The sequence below is a fragment of the Scleropages formosus genome, chromosome 25 (genome assembly GCF_900964775.1).
Source record: "Scleropages formosus chromosome 25, fSclFor1.1, whole genome shotgun sequence".
In the NCBI taxonomy this organism is placed as follows: Eukaryota; Metazoa; Chordata; class Actinopteri; order Osteoglossiformes; family Osteoglossidae; genus Scleropages; species Scleropages formosus.
The window spans coordinates 8,601,939-8,621,477 of NC_041830.1; the positions used below are offsets into that span (position 1 = coordinate 8,601,939).

At 45.7% G+C, this 19,539-nt stretch overlaps 1 protein-coding gene across 1 annotated transcript in view; it reads left to right on the plus strand.

The window, feature by feature from the left end:
- Positions 1-19,539, plus strand: part of zzef1 (zinc finger, ZZ-type with EF hand domain 1) — a 42,724-nt gene that overhangs the window by 12,691 nt on the left and 10,494 nt on the right. Inside the window, exons 15-44 of the mRNA XM_018741979.2 lie at positions 1,436-1,605; positions 1,724-1,857; positions 2,641-2,711; positions 2,798-2,912; positions 3,752-3,911; positions 4,011-4,132; positions 4,228-4,350; positions 5,418-5,587; positions 6,199-6,280; positions 6,408-6,609; positions 7,553-7,683; positions 8,938-9,178; positions 9,360-9,439; positions 10,384-10,477; positions 10,575-11,016; positions 11,188-11,352; positions 12,373-12,492; positions 12,603-12,764; positions 13,267-13,396; positions 13,930-14,068; positions 14,166-14,331; positions 14,413-14,675; positions 14,790-14,968; positions 15,691-15,865; positions 16,015-16,187; positions 16,738-17,015; positions 17,898-18,072; positions 18,189-18,321; positions 18,405-18,601; positions 19,210-19,524. Of these exons, the coding sequence (XP_018597495.2) occupies positions 1,436-1,605; positions 1,724-1,857; positions 2,641-2,711; positions 2,798-2,912; positions 3,752-3,911; positions 4,011-4,132; positions 4,228-4,350; positions 5,418-5,587; positions 6,199-6,280; positions 6,408-6,609; positions 7,553-7,683; positions 8,938-9,178; positions 9,360-9,439; positions 10,384-10,477; positions 10,575-11,016; positions 11,188-11,352; positions 12,373-12,492; positions 12,603-12,764; positions 13,267-13,396; positions 13,930-14,068; positions 14,166-14,331; positions 14,413-14,675; positions 14,790-14,968; positions 15,691-15,865; positions 16,015-16,187; positions 16,738-17,015; positions 17,898-18,072; positions 18,189-18,321; positions 18,405-18,601; positions 19,210-19,524 (5,107 nt within the window). The remainder of the gene's footprint in view (positions 1-1,435; positions 1,606-1,723; positions 1,858-2,640; positions 2,712-2,797; positions 2,913-3,751; positions 3,912-4,010; positions 4,133-4,227; positions 4,351-5,417; positions 5,588-6,198; positions 6,281-6,407; positions 6,610-7,552; positions 7,684-8,937; positions 9,179-9,359; positions 9,440-10,383; positions 10,478-10,574; positions 11,017-11,187; positions 11,353-12,372; positions 12,493-12,602; positions 12,765-13,266; positions 13,397-13,929; positions 14,069-14,165; positions 14,332-14,412; positions 14,676-14,789; positions 14,969-15,690; positions 15,866-16,014; positions 16,188-16,737; positions 17,016-17,897; positions 18,073-18,188; positions 18,322-18,404; positions 18,602-19,209; positions 19,525-19,539) is intronic.

Genomic DNA, 19,539 nt, shown 5'->3' on the forward strand with positions numbered 1-19,539 from the left:
TCTGTGGGTTGATGATCAATAACAAGACGACAAACGTTGTCCACGTTCGTAGTTGAAACCAGTCAACAGGTTGCATTAAATAAGAGTTTGTGGAGACATTTATTTTCAGTTGTTTTAAAATAGTTCTACAGCTTCCCCCCAGCTTGTGAAGGTAATTTGTCCCTGAGAAATGCTTTATAACACAGTTTTTTGCATTCCTGAGCACCCAGAGTGACACCCATTTACATTTATTTAGCTCCAGAGCGACTTAGTGTTAAGCCACTTACAATTATTTATCCATTTATACAGCTGGGTAATTTTACTGGAGCAATTGGGTATTGCATATTATATATATACACCTTGGGTATTATAGCTAGAGGTGGGAATCGAACCTGCGACCTTTGGATCTAAAGGCAGCGGCTCTAACCACTACGCTACCAGCTGTACTGTTGTAGTGTTTTTTCAGTTTTTATGCTAAAATATAACCAAATTGCATTAAAATTGACACAAATTAACATTATCGCAACACAAGTCAGTTCCATTAATTATAATAGCTATAATAGTTTATTTTTAGTTGTAGTACTTTACCGCTGTCTGTCTGCTCTCGCTCTTCTCCAGTTACTATATACTGTAAGTTTTGAACACTCGCAGACACAGCATACATTGATCAGTGTTAATGTATTAATTCAACATTTAATGCAAAAAAAAAAAAAAAACAGAAAAGTAAAGACAACTGTATAGAATTGATGCAAATTAATTTGAACTCGCTGAACAAAGATACGGTGTTTCGCTGCCCGGGCTATGCATTTCAACATGAGTATAATCCGCGCTCAGCGTAGGTGCAGTTTGCATGTTCTCCTAGTGTTTGTGTAGGTTTATTGTAGTTCAAAGCCAATAAGTAATGTCTTGTATTTTTATTTACTGTGCCTATATTCAAGATGTTTAGCGAATGTAGCCAACAAATGCTTTGAAATTCATCTGTTACACTTTTATTGGTTGTATAGGTAAATTAAGCAAACTGAAGGTGGCCAGATGCTGAGAAATGTTGCGCTTACTTGTCCAAATTAATAAAAGATAATAAGTCTTATGATGGACTGGTGAGCTATCCAAGCTGTTCCTGCGTCAGCCCCACGTTGCCAGGATAACCTCTGGAACACAGCAACCTTTCCTGGGAGTGGGTGATGGAAAATGTAATAAGTCGTATAGTACATTTGTAATTCGTTATAGATTAAGGTTTTCATATAATTCAAACCATGAATACAAGGGTTGTCTCTAGTATTCCACTTTTTTTTTTTTTTTTTTTTTTTTTGGTCGTAGCAGTTGTATCTAGACAATTATGAACAGACTTCTGGTTGAGTTGTGTCTGTAAGTGATTTAAGTGAACTGTTCCACAATGGTACATATGACAGTTTGTATCCCTACATGTTTGACGTGTGTGTGTATGTACACAACACAGTGAGGGAAAGGAAGTGGCGAGGACCCGGGTGCTGTTGCTGCAGCTGCTACAGAACTGCTTCCCTGTGCTGGCTGCTCCGGCGGAGTCCCGGCCAGTGGAGGGGGCATCGAGCAGCGCTGACAGTGACCTGGAGCAGGCGGTGTGGGGGCTCTACAGCCATTTATGTGATGGTAAAGGACCTGGGTCACCCCAGAGTGGCGATTTTGTGACTTTTTGTTTAAGTATTTAGGAAACTGATTATCAGCGGTTCGTCTTAAATGTCTCTTGCGCTCTTCGTGTCTCGAGCAGTAGTGGACGGTCCCGAGGGGGACACCGCTGTAGACCGTGCGCTGAGGAACGAAGCCATAAAAGCCATTCTGAACGGTGCCGCTGTCTTCTTCCCCGACAAGCAGAGTAGAAGGGATAGACTCTTCAAGATGATGGTGAGGCATCTGTCACCTTAATGTTCGTTCAGAATACACTTGGTCCTCATCTTACGCACACGGATGGGACACTTTTGTAATTGTTTGTAACTCAAAAGTCATTTTTATCATTCAGTCACAATCAGTAATAAGTGAATGACATATGCTTATCCATTTTAGGTTTTATAAAGACCTCGGATAAAACTATAGTAAATAAAAGTACTGTGTGGTACGTCTGTCCACCCATCCATCATCTATAAGTACTACTTCCTGATGGTTTGGGTACAGCCTCTGCACTTGATACCACTATATTGTGGTGTGTTTGTTTTGCTTTTTCATTACCTTCAAACTGAAATTCAAACCCTTAACTTTAAACGCAATCCGATGAATTAACAGAAGCGTGTCCAATGTTTGTCTTCAGACAACTTTCAATTTTATTTTCTACACAATTAAGAAAAGCGTAGTAAAACAGAACATTTTTATTAACTTCAAGCTATAAATGCTGAGAGTGAATTAAATGAAGCGGGTCCTTGGCCTCTATTATGTTTCTGTTCCTTCTCAGTATGTTTTGCTGCCAGCAGGTCAATTTTACTGCACAACAGATAGGAGTTTTAGAGACTAGAACAGTGGAGAAAGTGCTATTAATAAATAAACTGGAAAACGCATTTGAAAATTCATAACTCGATTGTGTGTAACGTGAGGAACCAGTATACGTTGGCATGTTGTACTAAAAGCACGGAGTCTGTTTCCGCCAGAAGGCTTCATAGTGATCTGCTCTCTCCCACCACCCCGTTGTGTCACTAGAAAAACATCTCTGCAGAGGATCAGCCTGAATCGGTCAAGCTCACCTTTGAGTCTCTGTGTAACTATTTCAGGTAAGCAGCCAAATGGGAGAGTGCGTTTAGCTTCTAACTAACCAGTCTCAGGTGAACATGCTGAGTGTATCCTGTGGCTATTGCAGTGACCAAGATCCCAGTGGCCTTCTCCTCCTTCCACCCAAGGGGGCATCTGCGGACTTCGACGTCGCTCCCGTCCTGAATGTCATGGACACGCTTCTCCTGGTGGCCATCCGTGAAGTGAGGGTCTTGCCATTCAGGATTTAGCATTTTGGATACGGCTGTATATATACTGACAGCGTATAATAACGCCCCGTTTGTCTGCTCATATCTGGTTTTTCACGTGTCTGGTCTGCGGCATCTTGTAGAGCACAATGAACTGAGGCTGCGTTTGAAAATTACACCAAGCAGCCACAGAGAGAGACTATGAGATGCACTGCATTGTGGGAACTATGTACCCATGCTCTCGGTTGCCAGCTGGCACTCAACAGTCTTGCATGCATGATCTTCTGTTTTTCATCTTGGTGCTCTCATTTTCTAGTTATTTAAAAGTGAAATAATCATGTTGGGTTTCCTCAAGGCAGTCCACACATAGTATCTCAGTATTTTTACTTTATTAAATCACTATGAATTATTTTTTTAAATTTGTTTCATATCTAATGTTGTTGTTGTTGTTGTTCACTTTATTTTAATCTGTTACACAGCTTTTACCTTAATATTTGGCATCAATCAAAGTGATGTTGGGGTAAACTTGAGATGGGTGTGGAATTAATTGGAGTTTTTCACCATCTGAAATGTCAAATTCATTATGTGGCTTTTTGATGATTGGCCTGTTTGCAGGAAAAATTTAGGATGGGATTAGTGTATTCTTTTTAACTGCAGTACATGGTGCTGGTCATGTGGGGTCCACCCCCGCTTTGGAGGTTTCCGTTCTTTTGCCACTTGATCAAAGTGCAAATAGAAACTCTGAATGGATCATCTAAATGCCATGTGGCCTGTTTTGCTAAGGTAGATTGAGTGCTGTGTAATTCACTGGTTTTGCACTGCACTGAAACTTACTATGTTTACCTTTCTTTCAGTGTGAGGTGATGATGGTGGACCCTGGCGGTGGACAGAGTCGAAGGGTGCTGCTGTCCCTCTTCTGGGCCTTGCAAGGCAGCCTGCTCTCCTGGTGCTACCTGCAGCTCAAAGGGGGAGCCACCACAACCTCAGACCAGGCCCGGGACATCCTCCTGAAATGTTAGCGACCGTTTCTTCAGCTCCAAGTCTATTATGGCTGGTTTTTGTTGACTGGCCCTGGCGAAACAGCTCCTCAGCGACTCTTCTTCTCACCTCCAGATGTGGATCGGTTTCTGTCCAGCACCCAGGGCGTCCTGGTGTCCCTCATGGGGAAATTCAGCAGAGCTGAGATCATGGAGAAGCTGAGCACCTCAATCCTGGCCATGGCTTCCAGGCAGCTGGTATTGACCTCACATTTCTCATTTTCAGACTGATTGCTGATATAACTGGAAAGTGTTGGGTGTCGGTTATGACCAAGTTACATTTCTTTTACTAGAACATCTTCCTTCTGGAGCTGTGTTCCTTGGATATCCCACACTGCGTCTTATTGAGAAGCTTCTCTTCTTTCATCGAGCTTCTCAAAAGCTTGTTCAGCGACACAGAAGATGTATTTTCGAAGGTACGGCTTCTTGCAGCTTTACCGTTTGGCAGGACGTGACTTTGTGGAAAGGGACTTCCTACTTAATTTTAACACATTAAAATGTTTTTGTGTTTCATTGTCTACAGGACAGGTACATTTTACCTGTCCCATCAAATTTTGCACCTGACCATTTCTGGAACATATTGGAAAGGCAACAGTAGGTCTTGGTCTAGGTTTGAAATGTATTTTACTGTTCAAGAGAGCAGCAGAAACTTTTACTGTTCACAAGTTTACCAGTTACACTTTATGTGGTATGATGTTTAAAAAGAACTTTATTCGGAGACACACTTTAGGATGTGGCACATACCATACCATAGCACTGTCATCCAGGTCAAAAAAATGATTCTCTTCGTGAAGGTGTGTGTCCATTGAAACTTTAATTTCTCGCAGTTTCCTCACGTTCCTGTCATATTTATACCCTCCTGCTCCTGAGAAATCCCAGAGTGTAGATTGCTCCTTCCCTTTGTCAGCCTTAATCTGTGCGATGTTTTTCACTACGTAGTACCACTTACTGCATTACTTTAAAAGAATTTTGTCAAATGGCAACGTGTTGGGACTTCTGTGCTTCATTTTTGTCAAATGCACTTCTAATTTCAAAATGAGTATGCATATGATACATAGTTTCTTCGCTATACTGCTGGTGGTTGTTTTGCAGGTACCAAAATGATTGTCTATGGAAAATTTAAGCAAACTTCTTGACCTCAGGATTAGAACCATTAATGTTGAGCCCTGCTGCCATATCTTACTCTGCTGGTGTAGCGCAGTTGGGTAAACGTTGGATTGCAGCGTTTACCATTGTCCTAATGTTCAGTGGGCAGCGTAAAGTAGCGCAATGTCCCCGGCAAATGACAGTATATCCCATTTCAGGCTGTAGTAGTCACTATTTGTCCCTAACAAATAAAGTGGAGAGGTTTTGGTACAAAATTTCTCCCTGGATATTAAAAACCAAACTTTTTTTTTTTTTTTTTTTTTCTGGTGCTGAACCAAACCAGCCATGCGGATGCTTTTGCCCTACCTCAACCAACCTGTGTGCGTGTGTCCATAAGGTGGATCTGGAGACCTGCCAGCAGCCGCAGCAGCCCGTCGTGCTGAGGACCTGGAACATGGAGTCGCCTCACAATTACGAGAACAGCCGGCACGAGACCACCATCTTCGTGTGCCCCGGGGCCACGTCCTTCCAAGTGGAGTTTGACGAGAGATGCGAAACAGAGAAGAGGTGAAACGGGATAGCTCTACAGCTCTGTCTAACTGTTGTGCTTAATATTTATTATTCCCTTCTGCATCTACCTGTGGCGAGGAGCCCCACGGGACCCACACCGGCTGTGATCCCTTGGGTGGGAGGCTGGGTTGAATGCCTGTCCTTGCTCACAGTGACACCTGCAGGGCGGTTCACACAGTACACCTTGCAGACCTCGTATAGATGTTTCGTGTTGCTGCTAAAGGGCAACAAAAGAACAGGCCCCAGATAAACTCAAATAAGCCAAAAATGTAGATGCATGAGTAATTTTTTTTCCATTTTTTACACCTTTACATATCATTTAAAATATCAAAACATATAAAACACTGTTTTAGTTGCGATACGTTCATAAGCACATTAAGAAAACACTTCAGTCATTCAGTGCTCTGCAGAGCTGCAGCGACACTAGATATGACCGTTTTAAATATTTGAATATGAGGACATTTTGTAAAATGTCTGGGCATGATAGGAAAATTCCAAGGTTATTCCTGGATTTGTTCTGCTGAAACTGTTATGAAAATGGTGCAATGACTGTACACATTTCAGACATGTGGTGTTAATCCATTGCATGTTTTTTGGAATTGTATTAGATATGACTACTTGGAGTTTACCGATGCCAGAGGTGGAAAGGTTCGCTACGACATGAAGGTTGGCACAGAGAAGTGGCCAAAGGTAGGAGACCCTTTCTTTTGTTTGTATTATATTGTATTTTGTGATGGAACTGAGGCTGATGCTTAGCTATTACCATGGCAACGCACTGAAAACCATCTTGCATGGACTCATTTACCTCTCCCCCCAGAAAGTGACTTTTAAAGCGGGGCCCCAGCTGCAGTTTCTGTTCCATTCGGACAGCAGCAACAACGAGTGGGGCTATAAGTTCACGGTGACAGCGTACGGCTTGCCTGACATCACTGTGTCCTGGATGTCCGATCTGCAGCTCCTAGTGTCCAGGCTCACGGGTCGCCTGGCCTCTCGCATCATGGCTCTCAAGTCTCCCTATGGTAATGGCTGTGGTTCCGTCTCTTCGTTTAGACCACTGTGGACACCAGTCCTGTTTCCATCAAGCTTGTGACCACTTGACACTTTATTTCCGCTTAGATCGGTGTTTCCCAATCCAGTAACTGCAGCCCTAATGAGGGGTTATGGGACAGTCTGGAAGAAGTAATGTATTATACTGTTATAAGAGGATTGCTTCACTGGCACAATGTGAAGGATTATTGAAATAGTAATGACTAAATTACTCTATATATTCATATCTGTTCCAGACAAGTTTTGTCAGTAGAGTTTATCATATTCTGTTGCAAAATGTTCTTTTCTGGTCTGAATTATTCGAAAATGTTCAAGGAGACCCATTTTTTGTTTATAATATTGGTTTTCACACATGTCGACAGTTCAGTCTGACAGCTCTGCTTTCATTTGTTCACTGGAGGCTTACCTACTCTGTTGCCTGCATTATACTCGTGTTTATTTGCATGTCGCTTTTGCTTTGTTACTGTGTGTGGAGTGGAATATTATTATATTCATTATGAATTCAAAGAAAGTCTATAAATAAGTATAGCGTATCAAAATGATGTTCAAGGTCACCAGGCCAGGATAGAATTTTTATTTGGGGTTGTCACCAAAAAAGTTTGCAAATGCTGTTGTACACCTTAACTCCCCCCTTTGCTTAGCCAGCACTTTTATCCACAGGATTTTTAATGCATTTATTCAAATGGACATTACTGCAGGAGCGGCCAAGGTTCAGCAGCTTGCTTAAGGGCGCTACAGCAGGGCCCAGTCCTGGGAGTCAAACAGCAGCCTTCAGTAATAGTTTCTCTGTGTAATATCTCTTCTAAGAAAGAGAGGAGACCGTCTATTACGGCCTTAAACTTTGATTAGTCACACGCCCACGTTGGACAGCCGATGAAAGCATCTATGTGTGATGGACGGTTTGTCATTCCACAGAAACGCGAGGTGTGAAGGACATCCCTGCCGCGAAGATGAATCACATCCTGGCTTCTCCGCTGTGGAAGCCGGTGTTCAGACAGGGCCTCCGTGCTCCGGACCACGCATCCTCTGCTGCCGGTGGAGACCAGGTACAGTCCACCTGTCGAGCTGCAAAAACAAGGAGGCCTTTGCTATCGCTAGAACCAGGAGGTGTGAACAATGAGTAGGTGTTTTCCCTCCATACAATTTCAGCTATTCATGTTCTTAATCGTTATTTGAAACTTATTAGAAGTAGAAAAGTACTGTTTGAAATTATATCATTCTAAAATTGAGCACTAAACGCCTTTAAATAATAATGCAGTCCAGTAACAACCCCTACAATGAGTTATAAAAATGTATACCTTTTTTTTTCATATACCAGGCTTATTACTCAGAGCAACAGCATTTTTACTTGTTATATACTCATTTATACAGTCTGTTGTGTCTACATCCTCCTTCCTGTCACACTGACACTCAACCAATAACAGCAGTTATTAGGATAAATCTAATGCATAACTAAAATAGCAGCTCCAATACTAACTTCTATAAATGAACTGTAACATACAGTATATAGCAATGGACAAACTCGGTTATTTAATTCATATAAACATCTTTTGCAATCAAGTGCAGCACGGTAGCTCAGCAAGCAGCATTGCTGTCTTACGACGCCTGGGTGGTGCAAGAGGGTTGGATTCGATCCCTGCCCATTCTGTGTGGAGTTTGCATGTTCTCCCCATGTGTGTGTGGGTTTCCTCCAGGTGCTCTGGTTTCCTCACATAGTCCAATGACATGCTGGTCAGGTTCCCCCATAGTGTGTGAGTGACAGAGAGAGAGAGTGTGTGTGTGTGTGTGTGTGTGTGTGTGTGTGTGTGTGTGTGTGTGTGTGTTCCACTGATGTACGGATGAGTGACCCAGTGTAAGTAGTGTATCTAGCAGCGTAAGTCTTCGGGTGCTCTGATTTCCTCCCACACTCCAAAGACATGCTGTTCAGGTTCCCCCATAGTGTGTGAGTGACAGAGAGAGTGTGTTCCACTGATGTATGGATGAGTGACCCGGTGTAAGTAGTGTATCTAGCAGTGTAAGTCACCACGGTGAATAAGGTGTGTGGGTTCATAACACTACATAGAGTTCATTGGAAGTTGCTTTGGAGAAAAGGGTCTGCTAAATGAAGTAGCGTAAACGTAAATGGCTATCTCACAATCAAATGCAGGTCATGTAGTGTCAAACATGAGGAATGTGTGTATTTCAGGTTTTTGCTCTGTGAGCCTTGCACTACACTTTACATCCTGATGCTTCCTGGTGCTTCTGTATGTTTAATTCAGCTATTTATACTACTCTGAATATATTTGTGTTCCGTTGTAAAGGCGGAGGTTTGTCCAAAAGATGATTTGGTCAGTTTCCTCTTGGACTTTGCCAAGTGGGATCCATCTCAAGAGCCTTCAGACAGCAGGACAGAGGTGATGAAAGCGCTGATGCTGGTTTGCAAGAAGCAGCCAACCAGGAGTGAGATTCCTTGGGGTTCAAAGGTCGACCAAGCTGTCAATGCCATTTGGGCTACCATGATTTACCACACCCCGGCTCTACATGATACCCTGTGCACTTACGGTAATAAACCTGTAATGCCTTGCATTGATATATAATTAACTTACCATGTTTACCTCCACTGAGGTTTTTCTTAGGACTGTGGACATTTGCTTGTTGGATGTAATTTACAAATAAATCCAAGCCTACCTGCATCCAAGTAATTTTCATTCCAGTCAAATCACTTTTTTTTGCTTTTAAACAGTGAACCAGGGGGGAAAGTCTGGTGTCACTGAAGAGTTTGTTCAAGTGTATGCTCTTGCAGAGGGGATACGAACATGGATGGTGAGTTCAGTAGCATGTTTTTCTTAATACACTGCTTCCTCGGCATCTGAACAAAATCAGGAGCAGATCTCTAGTTCTCACACACACACACACACAGGCTGAAACCACTTATCCCAAGTGGGGTTGCGGCGAACTGGAGCCCAACCCAGCAACACAGGGCGCAAGGCAACCCAAGCAGGACTTGAACCCCAGACTTGCCAGAGAGCGGGACCCAGCCGAACCCACCGCGCCCCCCTTATCTCTAAGTTACCGTTAATAAAAGGTTTAGAATTTATGTCCCTCCTTTTTATGAGCTGGTTAGATTTTGTAGAAGTCTGCAAAAAAGTCTCCAGTATAGCTCAAATAATTAAAACACCTTGTACTTTAATGAACTATGAGCTACATTAAATTTGAAATTGAAAATGGGCAGTGTGGTGGTACAGAGGGGTAGCCCTTCCACCTAACGGCAACGGCTGTTTGGAGATTGATTTGAATCCTGCTCAGTCCATGCGGATGTTGCATGTTCTCCCAGTGTCTGCATAGAGTTCCCCTGGGACAGCTGGTAGCATAGTGGTTACAGCTGCTGCCTTTGGACCCACTGGTCGCAGGTTCGATTCCCACCTCCAGGTGTAGTACCCTTGATGAAGGTACTTGCCATGAAATTGCGCCACAAAAAACTACTGAGCTGTATAACAAGCTATAAAAGCTGCTTATTTACCCATTTATGCAGCTAGGAGGTGAGACTCAAAAGTTTTTGCCTCTTTAAAATACTGTTGCTCACCAGGATTGTTTGTAGATTACAGCTTCCTTAGAGACCTTTTAATTTCCTTTGTTCAGTAAAGATATTTTAATTTCTTTATCCAAGTGCTGGACGAATGGAGGGAACGTTCGGATGAATGAATGTTTAGTGGATGATTAAACATTTACATGGTTTGTTATAGTTACTTAAGCTGTTTTGTTTTCAGCTGGAGATGAAACAGAGGTATCTGGTGGGAGCGATGAATCCATCGGAAGAGAAGGAGGAGGAAGAGGAAAGCGAGGTCAGCATGGAGGCGCTAGGTGAGGATGTGTTGTTAAATCTGGTGGCTAATACAGGTCATGCTTATTATAAATCTCCTTGTGACTCGAGCCCTTGGCACACACTCTCTCCCCAAAGCGGACATCTGCATTGCCAAGAGCCTCCTCCTGTTCAAATTCGGCCCCTGCGGAGGCCAGAGGCAGAGCGGAGAAGCGGGCCACCCGCTCCTGAGGTCCGTCTCCATATCCGAGGGGGACTTTGAGGTTGGCGAGGCCGCAGGGGAAAGCAGCCATCCTCCCCCTGTACAGATGCAGAGCTCCACGGCCTCAGACCCGGGCTCCCCTGGGGGTCTTGCCCCGGGACCCCACAGGAGTTCCACCGAGAGCCTGCACTCTCAGACAGGCGATGGCGTCTCGCCCACTGCCTTCCCCCGCAGGGCACCGTTCAGCAGGGGCCGTCTGCGATTGCTGTCCTTCAGGTCTATGGAGGAGCCCCGCATGGCCCCCTCGGTCAAGGATAGGTTCCCCATCCTCAAGCACATCATGAGCTTCATGAAGGACCAGGCCATCACTGAAGCCAGGTAGAGAACAGTTAGAAGCAGTTACTAATACAATACTCATTATTCGCTGGTGGGAGCAGCTTACTGCTTAAGGACAGTTTAAGTCCTAGGATGGTCCCTGCAGGTGTACTGAACTTAACATTTCGGGTGTTACTCCACCGGCTGAGCTCTCTTGCTGCTCTCCATGTGCAGCGTTCTGCAGGTGCTTGCCCTGAAGAAGGCCCAGGCCCTGAGCGTGTGCGAAGCGCTGAAAACGGTGCACCACTGCCTGCGCTCCCTCGGTCGGCCGCACCTCTTCCAGGCGCCCTGCGTGCTCTTCCTGCAGGAGCTGCTGGCCTGCCAGAAGGATTTCACCAGGTGCAACTCGCATGGCAGGGCTCTCGTACACATTACGCGATGCACCCATTTCATAGAGTTTAAAAAAAATTAGTGTGTGAAATGTTGGCTAAAGCATGGTGCACGTGAGTCCAGCTTTCGCATTTCACGATTCTTTAAATTTAGTATTTAACCTTCTTCCTCTTTTAAAAAAAAAAAAAAAAAAAAAAAAAAATATTTCATCTGCATGATAAATCAAAGGAATTCTGGAACATCTGGAATCCATAGTGGAACTTCTAAGTGGGACATGATCACACCTGTGAAATATTGTAACCTTGTGGCCTTTTTATGTCTGTGGAGATATGTACTATTTCTCAGAGTGCTGCTGTTTAAATTAAAATAAAAAAAAAAAATGTAATAAGCAGAGCAACATTTTGAATTCGGACAATCTTCAGCAGCCGATATCCATACGCTCGAGCTTCAGTGACCACAGACCAGGGACCGATAACCACAAAGTGTTTATGAAATCAGGTCTACTGGCATTTAGAAACGCAAGACATGAAAAACCCAAGACCACCTGGCATCCAGATCAGTGATGTTCTACCTTGAAATAAACTTCACCATCTGTTGTTTTCTTTCCATGAAAAGTAGTAGTAGTATTTCATTCATTAATTCAGGTGCTTAACTAGCATGGTTTTCAATTAAATAACTTTTTTCACTGATTTGTACGGATTCACATACTGTTTATTGAAACAAGTTTATTAGGTAGGTCGAGAGGTAGTATAGTGTTTAGAGGTGCTTTCTTTTGTATTTCAAGCACCGAGGTTTGAATCCCATCTCCTGCTGTAGTACCCTTACACAAACTATTTACTGCTGACTTAAGGCACTAAAAATTACTCAGCTTTATGAATAGGTAAATCAGGCTAAGTAGCTTAATGCTGCAAGTCGCTTTGGAGAAAAGTGTGAGCTAAATAAACAAGCAAAATAAATAGGTCATTCCTAGGACTTGATCCAGCAACCTTTCTGCTAATGTGACCCATTTTATTTGATGTATGTTTGCAGTTACTTCGCCCAGCTGTCTGGCAGTGGAGAGGAACTGCAGGACAAGGTGCGCCGATCCTACCACCAGCTGGTGCTCACTCTGGTGGACGGAGTGCAGAGCTTCAGCTCCCTCAATGAGAAGTAAGAGTCCTTCCTTTGAGCCCAGTTCCACCAGAATGACACCTTTAAATATGATGCTGCATCGGTGTGAAGAGCTAACTTTTGTTGCTGACCCCTTGCCCCGTGCCCAGGTCTCTGCTTCCTGCCCTCTCCTGTGTGCAGACATGTCTGCTCCACCTTCTGGACATGACCTGGGAAGTGCAAGATCTTTCCCTCTTCCTGGACATCAAGCTTCCAGACCTCCTGCTCACTATGTCACAGGATAACATCAGTGTTCATGACATTGCCATCAGGTATGGTTTTGCGACTCCGCAGTCTGTCATCATCATTGTCACTATTTAACAATATTGCTTTATTGTACATGGGGGAAATAGGTAACATAGTGGCTAGAGCTGCTACCTTCTGCTCTATGGGTCTGGGTTTCAGTCCCACTTTCTACTGCAGAACCCTTCATCAAGATGCTTATGCTGAATTTGCACGGTAAAAATTACCTGGCTCTATAAAAGGTAAACATGTTACGTCACTTCAGAGGAAATGTATTTGAATGGAATTGGAGTGTTTTACCCGTCTATACATCTGTATCTTTACTAGAGCAGCTCACGTTAAGTACCTTGCTGAGGGGTATGTGATTGTAGTGTCCCTTTTGAGACCTGAGCTTACAGCCTTGCTGTTATATGTTTGCACCCCCAACTGCTGCTTTGCTGGCTGCCGTCATGGCCTCAGAGCATCAACTCTCAGGGCGCTCGGGCCTTGGCACGGAGACAGTGACCGTTTCTTCTCATTACCGCCTTTCAGCCAGTGGAGCGAGGAAGACGAAATCGCAGACTACGACAGGAACTGTGAGTGGATGGAGGAGTGCCAGGACGGCATGTTCGAGAAGTGGTACGACAAGATAGTCCAAGGATCCCTGGAGGACCGGCGCAAGGCAAGGCCTCTTTCTCCTCCACCAGTCCTTTGCATCATTTCAAAGGATGCGCTTCCTTCGGTTCCGTTTTAGGTGACGTGGCACTTGAAATCGAACAGTAACGTTACAGTTGCCTTTTGTTGTAGTACGCCGGCTGGCCATCTGCTCCTCCAAGAACACCTCAAGTGGTGTTTGTCTCACCAAGGCAAATATTTAGTGAAAGGCAGCTCTAGTCGTATAAGTAGGTGTTATTAAACGCACCTGTCATTTCTCCATCAACACGCATTCGAAAGCAAACATTTGCTCTCTCCTTTAAGAAGTCGGCACACTGGCATGTGATGTTGAGAATTTACTATAGTTCAGCGTGAAGTACAGCTGTAGCCACTTGTTTGACTTTGCTTGTTTGTGGATCGAACTTTATTTGCATTTTCCGAGCGGCCAGTTCCACCCTTCACGTGGAACATCCTCCAGGACACTTTTAATAAGCTTGAAGGACTGTCTATAAACACGCTGTCGTGCCTGAGCACCGTTGCCTTGCGTTTTGCCGCACACAGATGCACATGTTCATTGCGCGGTACTGCGACCTGCTCAACGTGGAGATCTCCTGCGACGGCTGCGAGAGGATCGCGCCCTGGCACCGGTACCGCTGCCTGCAGTGCACCGACATGGACCTGTGCAAGACGTGCTTCCTCAGTAAGTGGCCTCCCGTCCCCATGTGGGCGTTTCCAGAGTAGTCCAGTGGCAGCAGCCGCAACCCACGGAACCTCCCATTTTTTGCCCTTGAACCCAGGTGGCGCCAAACCTGAGGGTCACGAGGACGATCACGAGATGGTCAACATGGAATATGCCTGCGACCACTGCCAGGGCCTCATTGTGGGCCGCAGGATAAACTGCAATGTGTGCGAGGACTTCGACCTCTGCTTCGGCTGCTACAACGCGAAGAAATACCCCGACAGGTACGTAGTGCCTCATACCCTTTTCCACACCTGTCCTGCGACAACGCGGTATTTCGCCTCACCTTGGTGTTCTACTCCCAGCCATCTGCCAACCCACCGCATCACGGTGTACCCCATGGTAACGATCCGCATCAGCGACCGCCACCGCCTCATCCAGCCCTACATCCACAACTACGCGTGGCTCCTGTTCGCCGCCCTGGCGCTCTACGCCTCTGACCTAACGAGCGAGCGGGAGCTGGATGGCGAGACCCTGGAGCCGGGTGTGCTCAGCATGGCGGCAGCCCTGCAGACCCGCTGCTCGGAACTCATCGCCGACTGCCTACTGAAAGGTCAAAAGGGCAGAGGTCAGCATTCCTGCTCATACGAGAGCAACCCACTTAGACATTTGTGTCTTTCTGTGGTGCACGTGATGTGACGCTGAACCTTGAACACCTTTTGTTTCCCTCCTGATGGAGCAGGTCTGAAGGCCTCTGCTCTGCTGTCGCTGCTCTCACCCAGCGAGTCTGCCTCCGAAAGCCAGCCGCTCCACCGCAGCTTGGAGGGCGGCGCATCCAGCCAGGAGCTGAGCGCTACAGAGACGTCCTCCCCACCGGCCAGCACGGCCGCCGTCTGCTCACCGCAACCCCCCAGAGACAAGGTGACCCGCAACGCTGCCCCCAAATCTGTCTGCAGCCCCCTCCTTTCCCCCCAGGCGCTTGCCAATCTGCATCCCAGCGTGATGGGGCCTGTAAATAGACTGCGCTTGGACCTGCCGGCACGTTAACTATGGCAGCTTGCTGAAGTTGGCCAAACGCATCCCTTCGTGAACAGAAGGCATCAGAGTAATTAAAAGCAAAGACAGATGTGCGCAATGAATACCCTGCTTCTTCCCTTTATGTCCATGCACGTCGCAACAAAAAAGCTGCATTGGTTGAAACCCAACCGAAAATCACGCTGGAAGTCCTGTGTTGTCTTTTCACCCCCCGTTTTGATGTTTGTAGCCTCTGGGCAGTTTACCCTGAAATGTGCAAAAAAGTGGGGTAAACGCCAGCTGAATTACATCAAATGACGCAATGCGCTTTAAACTATTCCTGTGCTAAACCACACGATGGAGAGGCTGAAGAAACTAGATGTTCCGGAATTGTGTTTTAGTTGCATTAAATTTCTCTTCTTCCTTATTTTTCCTGCTTTTTATTTCTTTCTCTGTTCCCCCTTCTTTGTAGGCCCTAAACATTTTCCGTGCCTCTGTGCCCGCAGTAGCTAACGGGAAATCTGGCTCCGCGTTAGTTAATATGTGATAGAGACCGTGTGACTTTCCTTTGGCGATGAAGGAGTGCACTTTGGGTCGACTGAACAACTCCTTGTTCTTATTTCTATAAGACGGGTCTGCAGGGTGAGGGAGACGCCCCCTTGGCTCCCGCTCTCCCCCCAACTGCTGAAGGAGGAGAGGAGGAAAGGAAGAAGCGACTGGTGTTCCAGGACACGCTTGACTCCACAACACTCAGTCAGACCCCATCTGTGTCCAGCGAGGACGCTCTTTCCCCTGTTATTCACGGTACGTGAGCAGTCCAGCGTCCCAGGCGTGAAGTGGTGCTCTTTCCCAACTTCTCTTCTTGACGATGTCGCAGCGTTACCCCGTTCGTTCGAACCTTGGCTTTTTTGTCCGTCCGAGTTCTTGAGATGAAGAGGTCGGTGCCGTCGTAGGTTCTGAGGTGGGCACAGACACGGCGGTCACACCGGACTCGGACAGCCCGGATTCTTCCAGAGACCAGGAGGAGAAGGCGACCAAGCAGCCTCTTCAGGAGCACGTGTTTGCGGAATGCTCCCGGGAAAGGATCCTGGGACTGCTGGCAGCCATGTTACCTCCCGCCAAACAAGTGAGCTGTAACCCCCTCGCTGAAATCTCACTTAATTGAATTCATTCGCCATAATTTATTCAGCATGAAGACCGTTCCGTGCAAAGTGAACAACGTAACTTGCAGTTTTACAGGCTCTTGGGCGATTCGGTCAGTAAGGGACAGCAGGTGGCATAGTGCTTAGAGCTCCCGCTGTACTACCCTTGAGCAAGGTATTTACCCTGAATTTATACAGTAGGAAATACCAACTGTTTAAATGGGTAAAAAAAAAAAAATAAAAAAAAAAATTGTAGCACTTTGGAGAGGAGTGTAAGATAAATTAAAACATGTAAATATAAGGGTGGGGTCAGCTGGGAGCTGTAAAACTAGGGAGAAATTCTAAAGGGAAATACGTGCTGAAATACTGTGCTTGAGAGTGCAAAACGGTTATCCGTAAGTGGTTTTCAACTGGGGAATTTGGTCAGTTCCTTTGTTAATGGCAGCGTCTCATGTCTAACCGCTCACGATTTGGTCATATAAAAGAGACTGTGACCTTTGACCCCTCCACCCACCATTTCTGTACTGTGCACAGGGCTGCACCATGTCCTTGCAGAGCCTAAGCCCGATTCTCCCGCTGCTGTTCCGCGTGGTCGTCTCCAACGCCGGCTGTCTGAACGAGACCTACCACCTGACTTTGGGCCTCCTGGGGCAGCTGCTGCTCCGCATCTCCCCTGGAGACGCCGACGCGGCCGTCACCGAGGCCCTGGCTGACAGATGTGCTCTGCTGGCCCCAGGGGAGGGCGCACCGGAGACGCAGGGCTGGAAAACCACTCAGCTCCTTTTTAGTCTAGGGGCTGTGTGTCTGGACAGGTGAGGACATGGACTGACATGGGAAACAAGCCCAAAGTCCTAAGCAGTGTTGCCCACACAAAGTACTACTGTAAGTCTTGCTCACGATGAAAGAACAGTGCCTGCCAGCATCGGTGCTTGTGACAGACGTGTGTCCGGTCCAGAAGTGACTAGGAGACAAGTGGCACAGTTTGGCCCTAAGGAGAAGTTCATTATAAAATTACCCCAGCAATGCATAAACTGCAACTTCAGGGCAGAAAATGACTTGGTGGTTAGAGCTGCCACTTTTGGACCCCAGGGACCCAGGTGTGAATCCCACCTCCTATTGTAGTACCCTTGAACAAAGCACTTACCCTGAATTGATATAATGAACTACATTATTACCCTGCTGCAAAAAAATGGGTAGATCATTGTAAATAGTTTAATATTGTAAGTCTCTTTTTTTTTTTTTCCCCAAGAAAACCATGTTTTTCCTCTATAAATAAAACAAATTTTCTTCTGCAACATAAATCACATGCAACAAATCAACAAATCTAAGCTCGTATCATTGCACTGTCGCCCCGAAGTTCAGTTCAATAATCGGAGCTTCATTGGCTGCACCTGGTACTCATCTCTTCCCCAGGCGGATGGTCCGAACCACTGTGTACAACAGTCTCATCCTACATTACATAAATGTCCACATTGTGCATCCAACAAATTGTTGTTAAGCTTATTCTATGTTTTTGACATAGCTGGCCCTTCATGGTCTTGTGTTGACGAATAACTGTGAAGCAGTCCTCAGGATTTACCTTGTCTGTCTGGACATCTGGTTCATATGACTCCTCGGTTTTCTTTGCCTGAAGCATAAGATGTTTTTCTGTTGCTCCATGTAATTTTTTTAATGTTTTTTTTTTTTTGCTGCAGCCGCATTGGATTAGACTGGGCGTGCTCCGTGGCTGATATCCTGCAGGACCTGAACTCCTCCACGCAGTGGTCTACCGTTATTGCAACCTTTACCGACCACTGCATTAAACAGCTGCCCCGTCAGCTCAAGCGCTCAAATCTCTTCACCCTGCTGGTGCTTGTGGGATTCCCAGAGGTACATTTTGACCACTTTACCAGGGAGGGCCCTTAAGATTCTTCCCCTGTTCCTGTGGTGTGTGGGTTTTTTTTTTTTTTTTTTTTAAGGCGAAACCCTTTGTTGCTGCCCTTCAGGTACTGTGCATGGGATCTCACTCCATCTTCATTGACAACGCCAACGAGCAGCACCACGTCATCTTGTTGAAGCACTTCACCGAGAAGAATCGGGCTGCTGTGGTCGACGTCCGGACCCGCAAGAGGAGGACCGGTAGGCCACCGCCCGAGTGTTTTACTTAATCAGATCAAACCGCGGCTCACGCATAACCGCTGTTCTGCCTTTTCTCTTGGCAGTGAAAGACTACCAGCTGGTCCAGCCTGACGGTCAAAAAGGGGCATCGACGCAGGCCCACCTGTGCCGATACCTAGACCACTTCACAGCCATCTCGAGTCACCTCCTGCAGAACAGCATGGAGACCAGTGCCCAGGAAGCAGTCGAAGCCACCTGGGTTCTGTCTCTGGCCCTCAAGGGCCTCTACAATACCCTCAAGGTGAGTCTTCATTTTTATAGGGTTCATTTCAAATCTGATTTGAGCTATGGAGGGTCGTCATGATGGTGCTTCTTCATTAAGCTTCACATTATTTCCCACACTGGACAGTTGGTAGCATAGTGGTTAGAGCTACTTCCTTTGGACCCAAAGGTCGAGGGGTTCAATTCTCACCTCCGGATGTAGCACCTCTGAGCAAGGTGCCCTAAAATTGCTCCAGTAAACTGCCCAATTGTATAAAACAGTAAATAATTGTAAATATCTTAACATTGTAAGATGCTTTGACAAAAAAAAAAAAAGACTGCTAAATGAGTAAATGTAAATTTCACTTTTCTTATTTTCAGTTTCTCTTCAATCATTTATTTTGCACCTCATCTCCCTTAAGTTTTTTAATCTTCCTTTTATACATTGGATAAAAGCATGAACTACATAAAAAATAGCATAATAATTAGAAAATGTTTATTGATTGTTCCAATGGTTCTTTTGAGTAGACTTCTGTATATATCTGTTGCTGATGTCTCTAGCACATACAAGTAATAACAGACAGGCGAGGAGGAAAGGTGTGACTTTCTATGATGTTGAACCGAGGACGTCCTGTTCATTACCTGCAGGTACACGGCGTGGAGAAAGCTCAAGCGGCCATTCAGAAGTCAGGCCTCATTCAGCTACTGGTGAAGAAGTGCAGCAAAGGAACAGGCTTCAGCAAGATGTGGCTGCTGCGAGACCTGGAGATCCTGTCCATAATGCTCTACTCCTCCAAGAAGGAGATTCACTCCATGGCCGAGGGGTCCGAGACTGAGCTCTACGATCGCGAGCAGGAGAAGGAGCAAGACTCGGACCACTCTAGCTGCTGCGCCGATGACCTGGACCCCAACAAGCCTGACCCACTGGAGGGCCTGGATGAGGAGACTAGGATCTGCTTCCAGGTGTGTCATTTTTAA